This window comes from Rhincodon typus, unplaced genomic scaffold (genome assembly GCF_021869965.1).
Source record: "Rhincodon typus isolate 14 unplaced genomic scaffold, sRhiTyp1.1 hic_rhity00003664, whole genome shotgun sequence".
Classification (NCBI taxonomy): Eukaryota; Metazoa; Chordata; class Chondrichthyes; order Orectolobiformes; family Rhincodontidae; genus Rhincodon; species Rhincodon typus.
In genome coordinates, this window is record NW_025969302.1 from 1893 (window position 1) to 11532 (window position 9640).

The following is a 9640-nucleotide window of genomic DNA, read 5'->3' on the forward strand; positions in this document are numbered from 1 at the left end:
GGTGGCAGGCAGTGACTAATGGAATACTGCAAAGGTCAGAGCCTAGACCCCAGCAATTCACAATATATATTAACGATTTAGTCAATGGAACTAAATGTAATAGTGCCAAGTTTGCAGTCGACACAAAGTTTGGTGGGACAGTGGATCAGTTGATGGGGAGAAAGCAGGAACAAGGCAGAGTTGAATGATCAGCCATGATCATACTGAAGGCAGAAAAGGCTCAAGGGGCTGAATGGCCCTCTCCTGTTCCTATTTTCCATGTTTCTAAGTTCTGAAAATTAATTAAAGTTTTTCATGACAAATCTGCATCTACAAACAGATTGTTAAAACTTCATAAAAAAAAACGAAAGAACTGTGGATGCTGTAAATCAGGAAACAAAACAGAAATTGCTAGAAAAGCTCAGGAGGTCTGGCAGCATCTGTGAAGGAAAAAACAGAGTTAACATTTCGAGTCCAGTGACCTTTCCTGAAGGGTCACCGGACCCGAAACGTTAACTCTTTTTCTCTTCACAAATGCTGCCAGACCTCCTGAGCTTTTCCAGCAATTTCTGCTTTGTTTCCTGTTAAAACTTCATGGTGTTTCAAACAATTTTCAAATCTTTGTTGTCAATAACATGAATTAAACTCTGCGGTTCCTCTTTTGTAATCTGAGTGTGTTTCCTGGCCAGGAGAAGTCGAAACTCTGATCCCAGCACAACTGAATTTTGAAATAGTTGATATCACTGATAAAGTGAAGAACCCTATTGTTGGAACCACTTATCTGGAAGATATTTACACCATGGCAAATGACAAGTTTCCTCTGACTGTTCAAGTTGCAGACATCATGAGCAAAAGCTGTTGCCTTAACATGAAGGACAGATGTAACCCCACATACCTTGAAGCTGGAAAGTACCTCACAATCTTGGGACGAGTAGAGATGACAAAATACCTGGTCACTGAAGTTGCTCAACACCCTGCCAGAAAACATTTTCTCATTCCACAGAACTACAATGCTTTATTTCAGAGGACTCCGAGAACATTCCAAACAGTTTATGACTTGGAACTTGCAAGGAAGGCGAGTGGAGTGATTGAAGTTATTGCTATGCAAAGTTATATTGCAGATCTAGAAGGATTGTCTTCATTTGTAACAGGAGATATATTCCGTACAGTCAAGCCTGCAAATATTTCTACACTTGCTGGGATGCAACCACAAATCATACCCGTTTTAATATGCGAGACCATCTCCACTCATGATAGAGTCACACTCCCAATGTATGCAGTAGGGTCATTCTTGGAAGTTTTAAAAGACAGAGAAAAATTCACCATTGGGGAACTGCTTGTCCACCACAAGCCCCCGTGCCATGTAAGAATGATTTATCAAGACCAGTCCCTTCCAAGCAATCTTCTGTTTGGTATAAATGAACTCCAGATTGATGGTGAGGTCAACATGAAATATCTCATTGTTAAATGGACTCAGACTTCAGCTAAACCTTTTGAAATACCTGTTGAACTTGTGAAAGTCAAGGTGACCATGGTGAGCCAAGAGTTACCTCCCTGTGGTGAGCAAGTCATCAATCTGCCATTACCCGCAACTGTTGAAGCTTTATCAGCTGATAACTATAAGTTGCTTAAAGGTTGTGATGCATGTCCAGCACCTCCTCCACTACCTCCCAAATTCAGGAGTAGGATTCCATCATGTCATCAAATGCAAATCCGTCCATTCCCACCCAGAGTGACAGGAGCAACTCTTCTCCTTCCTGATCAGGTCGGTGCTGTAAAAGGTAACAGTGTTACAGTAGGAGTGGTGTCATAAGCTGCACCAGCAATAACTCAGATCTTTAGGTATAATGTATGATAAATGTATTTCAAATGCTTTGAGGTAGTGAACCTGTTATTTTTTGAGTGTGGTGGAACCTCCAGTATCTATGCTCCAGTGGAGAATTAGTCAATAATGTTTTGAGGATAACTGAAAGTTCCAGATTTTGTTCTTATTTATAATGATGCAACAAGTATGAGAATGAAGTTGATATAGGAGGATTAATTTATTTCAAACCAGAAGAGATTTGTGCTGACAGGGTATGCCATGAGGTCATGTCTTGTTTTTGTTCCATCAAATTCTGATAGATGATAGAATCATACAGCATAAGCGAGGCCATTCAGCCCATCGAGTCTACACTGATGAAAACTACTCTAAATCTATACTAGTCCCACTTTCAAGTACTTGGCCCATAGGGTCAAATACTATGACATTTCAAGTGCTCATAAGTGAGGTTTCCTGCCTTACTATCCTCCCAGCAGTGCATTCCAGACCTCCACTACCTCTGGTTGAAATATTTTATTCCTCAAATTCCCTCTAAACCTCCTGCCTGTCGCTTTAAAGTTATAGCCCCTTGTAATTTAGCCATTAACCAAGGGGAACAGCTGCTTTCTACCCACCCTGTCCGTGCCCCTCATAATTTTGGACACCTCACTCAGATCCATTCTCAGCCATTTCTGCTCTAAAGAAAACCATCTGAGCCTACCCAGCCTCTCTTCATAGCCAAAATGTTTCATCCCAGGCAACATTCTGGTGAATCTCTTCTGTATCCCCTCCAGTGTAACCACATCCTTCCTATAGTGCAGTGACCAGAACTGCATAACAATACTTCGGGTGTGGCCAAATCAAAGTTCTGTACAGCTCCAACAGGGCCTCCCTGCTATTATAATCAATGCCTCAACTAATAAAGGCAAGTGTCCTGTATGCCTTCTTAATTGCTCTATTAACCTGCCCTGCTGCCTTCAGGGATCTGTGGCCAAGAACCCCAAGATCCCTCTGTCCCTCTGAGCTTCATTGTGTCCTGCCATTCATTGTGTCCCTTGTCTTCTTCCTTATTCCAAAATGCATCACCTCACACATTTATCAGATTTAAGTTCTATCTGCCATTGATCCACCCACCTAACCAATCCGTCCATATCCTCCTGTAACTTAATACCTTCCTCCAATATTTGTGTCATCCACAAACTTACTTATCAACAGATAACAACTTAGACTAAAGATATGTCACAAGGACAGGAACATTATATAAAAGAAATTATGACACTGAACAACTTAACAGGATTTTAAGTCTGCTGATCAAAAGCTTAGAGAAAGAGTTAAGTTGAAAGAAGTGTCTGAAAGAGAGAAGCAAAGCAGAATGTTCCAGAGCTCAGAGCTCAAGTAACTAAAGGTACGGCCACAAATGTTGCAGTAATTAGAACTGAAGATGCACAAGGCTAATAATCCTGCGGCCGAGGCTAACACTGTGGGGACGTAGGTTCAAATTTCACCACTCTAATACAGCTGGTGGAATTTAAATTCAATTAACTGTACAAAAAGAGCCCAAATAAATCCAGTTCAGTGAATTACCACCTCATCATTCAGTTCTCCATCATCAGCAAATTGATAGTAGGGGTCAGTGCCTGGCCAGAGATATCGAGAAATAAAGCTGTCTGGTGCTGGAATAACGTGCTCACTGGTCCTGGATTTCATGTTTGCCAGGGGCATTCAGCTCCTGATCTCATTATAGCCTTGGTTCGAATGTGGACAAAAGAGCTGAATTCCAGAAATTCCAGACCTTGACATTAGGGCCACATTCAACAGAGTATGGGATCAAGGAGCCTCAGCAAAACAAGGGTGAAACTGGGGAGAACTCTCCACTAGTTGGAGTTATAACTAGCACGATGGAAGGTGGTTGTGGTTATTGGAGGTCAGTCATCTCAGCTCCGGAACATCTCTGCAGGAGTTCCTCAGAGTGGTGTCCTAGGCCCAACCATCTTCAGCTGCTTCATCTCTACATCATAAGATCGGACATGGGGATGTTCAATGATGATTACACAATGATCAGTAGCATTAGCAACTCCCCAGGCCATGTCCAAATACAGCAGATCTGGGCAGACCAGATGTTTATTGCAAACAAATCCCACCACTTTTCATGAAAGAATTCAAACTAAGGTCTAAAACATCACCTGAATCTCTGGTTTAATAGTCTAGCAATAATACAGTGAACCATTGTCTCTGCCAACATTTTTAACATCAAGAATTTACTTGGCTGGCAGCTAACCTTGGTAGCAACCACTGAGATGATAAGGGAACAGGATTTGTGAGTGAAGATACAGGCAGGAAAGCTTTGGATGAATCAGCTTTATAAAAGGTCAAATGTAGGAGACCAGCCAGGACTGCATTGGTATAATCAAACCTAGAGGTAAGAAAAGTACAAATATAAGTGTTCACAGTGGATTGGCAGGACAGGAGTGAAGTGACCGACATTGATATAGGTCTTAGTGATGGCAGGAATATAATAATGAAAAAGATGAGATGGGCACCTGGATGATGCAGGTTCCACCTCAATTCAGACAAGATCAGAAATCACACGACACCAGGTTATAGTCCAACAGGTTTATTTGAAAACACAAGCTTTCGGAGCCTCGCTCCTTCTTCAGGTGTTAGTGAGAGAGGTGCCATCAGATATGGAATTTGTAAGTAAAAGATCAAACATCCTCATCAGTGGTGAGATCAAAGGGTTACACCACTGATGAGGATCTTTGATCTTTTACTTACAAATATAAATTCTGTGTCTGATAGTACCTCTGTCACTAACACCTGAAGAAGGAGGGAGGATCAGAAAGCTTGTGTTTTCAAATAAACCTGTTGGACTATAACCTGGTGTCATATGATTTCTGACCTTGCCCACCCCAGCCCAACACCAGCATCTCCGCATCAATTCAGACATATCAATAAGGCAATTTAACAGAAATTTGCTATAAATTCTCCCCCACAATTTGACTATTCCTATTGAGCAGAAGAGAGTATTCTTCATTTTTTCATAGGCTGTGGGCCTCACTGGCAGGGTCAGCATTTGTTTCCAATCTCTGGACAATTTCACAGGAGGAGGGGAATTGCAACCAACACTGAAGTTTCTGCTTCTGCATTTGGTGTTCACACTTACAAGGAGGTGAGGTCAAGACCAGTGAGACTGGTCTGGAGGTGGCAATCAGAGTGTGCTAGCTTGAACAATGATATGAAGGATTGCAGGACTGTTGAGAGTTAGACAATAAAAGAGGTTGTTCATCTGTACAGCTCTTGGATCATCTTTTTCCTGAGAGCTCAGGCAGCTCAGGGCTCTGGCAGTCAATGCCTTTCCAGCTCTGCCTCTTCCTCCTCCATTTCTTACTGTTGCAGTATAGCAAGCAATACTAGATTTTATAAAAAGAAATTAACCTTGTAGATTCACCCTCTCACTCACCAAACTCACAGGTTTGCACTCCGTTCCAGCTGCAGTCTGTACCCACTCCACTCCAGCCTTCCTTATTTGTGTTAGAGAGATGTTCCCTAAACACCCACTCTGGCTTTTAGCCTTTTGCTCTTCTCTTCATCTCTCCTCTCCATTTCACTGCTTCTCATCCTGTTGCAGTCTAAACTCACAGGTTCCACTCTACGTACAATTATGAACAAATACAGACCAGCACTAGCACAGATGAGTTACTAGATGGCAGCATTCACTTCTGCAACACAGAAAATAGGGGGGGAAATTATACATGCAAGGACAAACCAGCAACTGACCCACATAAAAGGAATGAACCCTTTAAATAATGTTGCTGCAGGACTCTCACTGATTATTAGTCGTAGAATTCGTTAAGCAAGTTTATCACTCATGCTAGGGAAGGCTAGCTTTACAACACAGTCAAATATCTAGGTCGAGGTCAGCATTAGCAAGAATGTTCAAATAATTTATATCAAATGACTTTTTGTTGTGTAGTCTATCACTAATATTGCTTCTGACTACTTCATTTATCTATGTGTGACCCGCATGAGTCTAGTTAGTTCCTGAAGGTCAGATGAGATTCATTAAGAGTCTGCTGAGAAAGGAGCTTCTGTGTCAATTTTAAGCTTTTTTTCATCCTGTTTGCAGCTGATGGTGCACAGCTTGTGCCACATGAACCTAGAGTCTGGAACTTTCGAATATCTGTCAGCTGTCTAAATGTTAATTGTGCACATGGGGAATGTTCTGATATGAACCTTTTTAAAACATGGTATCTCCTGATCACCAAACTGAAACAGAAAATTGGCAGCCACTCTGTCCCCTGCTGCATGCACAGTTACTGTTGTGTTGTCCATTAAACACTCGCGCCTCCCACTCAGTCCCTCCCACTCTCAGACACTCTTCCAAACCTCACTCCCTCCCACCTCACACACACACTTCCACATCCTCACTGCCTCCACTCTCAGACACATTTCCGAACACTGACTCCCCCCCAACTCTCAAAACATTTCCAAACTCTCACTCCCTCCCACTGTCAGATCCATTTCCAAACCCTCACTCCCTCCCACCTCAGACACAATTCCAAATCCTCACTGTCTCCCACTTGGGCTACCTTATTCACTATCTCACATACTATTCAACTCCCATCCCCTCACTACTTACCTTCCGCATTGCTCCCCTCTCCCTATCCTGTTCCCTCACTGCTTCCCTCCCTTGACGCCCTGCTGCATTTGTGTCTTGTTTCTGCCACCACATTTCAAGGAGGGAGTGAGGGCTCAGGAGAGAGTGGTGACCAAGGGGTTGGCAGCAGCATGGAGAGCAGTGCCATCAGAGGGTCAACAAGAGGGGCAGCAAAGTGTTAGCAGGTGGATGGTGAGCTAGGTAAGAATCAGAGTGGTGAGAGAGTCAGCAAGCAGATGGGTGTAGGAGAGAGATCAAGAGGCAACCTGAACAGTGATGTTTGATGCAGGCACCCACCTGTGGGATCATGAACTGTGGTGTCCCAGGTACAGAGCTGCATGTTCAATGAGCACAGCTTCTGTAGCTGCAGTGTCAGCAAATGCAGTATTTTAAAAAGTGGAGGTCCACCAGAGCAACATTATTTATTGCTCTAGATACAGTAGCAAAGTTAATTCTGTACATAAGCAGAAGTGACAGTGGACCATTTATGAGCTCTTAGGGAATAGCTAAGCACTGTGTATAAACATTTTAATATTTAAGCGGTGCTTAAGTTAACTGATACAAATCAATAAGTAGCTGAATGTTCTGACCCAATCCTTATCCATGCTAATAAGCATACTTGTACCATTTATCTTTTAGACTACCGAACTATCAAAAACACACTCACAAGACCGTAGAAAATTGCAGAACATTTATCTCGAGGAGACTGTGTGAAAGAGATGGTGTTTCAGAAAAGCCAAGTGTGGGACTAACTTAAATTTCCTCATCTTTTCAAATGAAATATTATATGTAGTATGTTTCTTCCAACTGTTAAAAATTGGGACAATTCACTTTTCTTCTCCAGGTTGACAGTTCAGCAGGCACCTCAAACCAGAACATCAACAGAATTGGAATGTGAACACTTTATAGTACATTGATTGACATGTATATCAGACTTTATACTTGGTTTAAATACATCAGTAATTAAATACTGTGTATGTAATATTTTTCAATGACATTAAATTCAAAGTACACTGGAGTTCTGAAATGATAAGCCATAAAACAATCAAATCAACTTTTGACATTTATGGGATAACAGACAGAAAGGGAGTTTTGTAAGTTATTTAGAATTTGGTTTGTTGCTTTCGTTATTGGTGTGCAGTAAAACATGATTTTGTCCATCTGTTCTAGATAAGACAATCAATTTGTTTAAAAGCTCCTAAGCTCCAGGATAGGAGGTGTTCACAGCAGGGTTTTAGGCCCAATATATTTTCAGCTGCTTCCTCAATGACCTTCCCTCCAACAGAAGGACATTCATGATTGTACAATGTTCATCTACATACATAATTCCTCAGATGAAGTATCCCATGCCCTGCACACAGCAAGATCTGGGCAACATCCAAGCTTAGGCTGATAAGCAGCTTTCACACTTCACAAGTGTCAGGCAACAACAGAGATCCTAAACCCCATCAGGAAGGCACGGGCCTCCGCATAGATCATTCATTACAGCATTCAAAACTTTTTTAACAGTGGGCAAATGCACTTTTGCAGCCGCTTCTAAGCTTACTGAGGATACTGAGCGTCAAAAACTAGCAAGAATAGAAGGCAGCTATAAAAGATAGTAGGAACTGCAGATGCTGGAGTCAGAGATAACACAGTGTGGAGCTGGAGGAACACTGCAGGCCAGGCAGCATCAGAGGAGCTGGAAAGTTGATGTTTCGGGTCGGGACCCTTCACATTTTTAGAAAAGAGTTTTCCCTGAGCTAAGGGGGAAATCCTGTGAGTTAAGGGGAAGTGGTGGCATTCTGATAATATCACTACTTAGTTAACCCAGAGGATTAGGCTAACATTCTGCAGACACGTGTTCAAATCCCACTATAACAGTTGGGATTTAATTTGAATTAACAAAGGTGGAATTCAAAGGTAGTCTTTGCAATGATTACATCGATTGTTGTGTAATCTCACTATGATTGGAATTTAGATCCAGTTTAAAAGGGAGAAGATTGGGTCTGAGACAAGTGTTTTGAAGTTAACAAAAATAGAAATTGCTGGAAAAGCTGGTAGCATCTGTAGAAAGAAATCAGAGTTAATGTTTTGGGTCAAGCGACCCTTCTTCAGAATGGTTGTTTCATGTATTGTTTTAATGTTAAATAAGCTTAACTAAGTGAACATGAAAGCTAAACTAGCTGAAGTACGCTTGCATACTGGCTAGGGGATAATGAATAGAGACACACCGGCAGGTATTTCAGGGATATTTCAGAATCTTCCTATTGTAAAGAAACATTCTAAATAGTTCACCACCCATAGTTAACTAAAATTTAAAGAAGTTAGGGACAGCATCATACTTAAAGAAAAAAACATATAACTGTGTAAAGATGAATGGTAGGTCAGATAGTTGGTTAGAAATGTAAAGAAGTGTGCAGAATATCTAAAAGATTAATCAAGAAGAGGAAATTAGAGTCTGAGAGGAAACTAGGCATTAATGTAAAGATGGAAAGCAAGAGGCTGTACAGTTATTTAATAGGAAAAGTGTAAGTAATATGACTGTTAATTGTCGAGTGAGTGAGGATAAAGAGTTAATAGTAGATTTATACCACCAGGTTTGCAGAATATACAATAGCCAGGTTTGCAGATGATACAAACACAGATGGGAAATTGTGAGGATTATACAAAGGATCTACAGAGTAATATAGATGGTTTAGCAAGTGGGCAACAACTTGGCAGATGGAATATAATGTGGGAAAATATGACATTATTCACTTTGGCAGGAAGAATAAACGAGTAGAATATTATTTAAATAGAGAAAGTTTGCAGAAAGCTATGGCGCAATGGAATTTGTGAGTCCTCATGCATGAAAAAATACTAGAATTCAATTTCAGCAGGTAATGGGGAAGCAAATAAACTGCTGGCCTTTATTTCAAAGGGAATGCAGTATTACAATAATGATGTCTTGCTAAAACTATACAATATACTAGTGAGGCCACACCTAGAATATTATGAATGTTTTTGGTCCACTTATCTGAGGAGGCATTGGAGCTAGTCCAAAGAATGTTTACTGGGCTGATCCCAGGTTTGGAGGAATTTTCTTAGTGGAAAAGGTTGAGTAGATTGGAACTATGCTCATTTGAGTTTAGAAGAATGAAAGGCAACCTTATTGAGACATATGAGATTTTTAGGGGCTTGAAAGAATAGATATGGAGAGGTTGTTTCTCCCTTTGGGAAGT

General features: G+C 41.1%; 1 protein-coding gene across 1 annotated transcript; it reads left to right on the plus strand.

Annotated features, from left to right (window-relative positions):
- Nucleotides 1-668: 668 nt before the first annotated feature.
- On the plus strand, nucleotides 669-7457 carry LOC125481807 (protein THEMIS-like; the record flags this gene model as incomplete). Its single annotated transcript, XM_048593720.1, has 2 exons — nucleotides 669-1744; nucleotides 7077-7457. Coding segments are annotated over 2 exons (1151 nt in total), but the record flags the coding sequence as incomplete, so codon positions are not given.
- Nucleotides 7458-9640: the final 2183 nt, after the last annotated feature.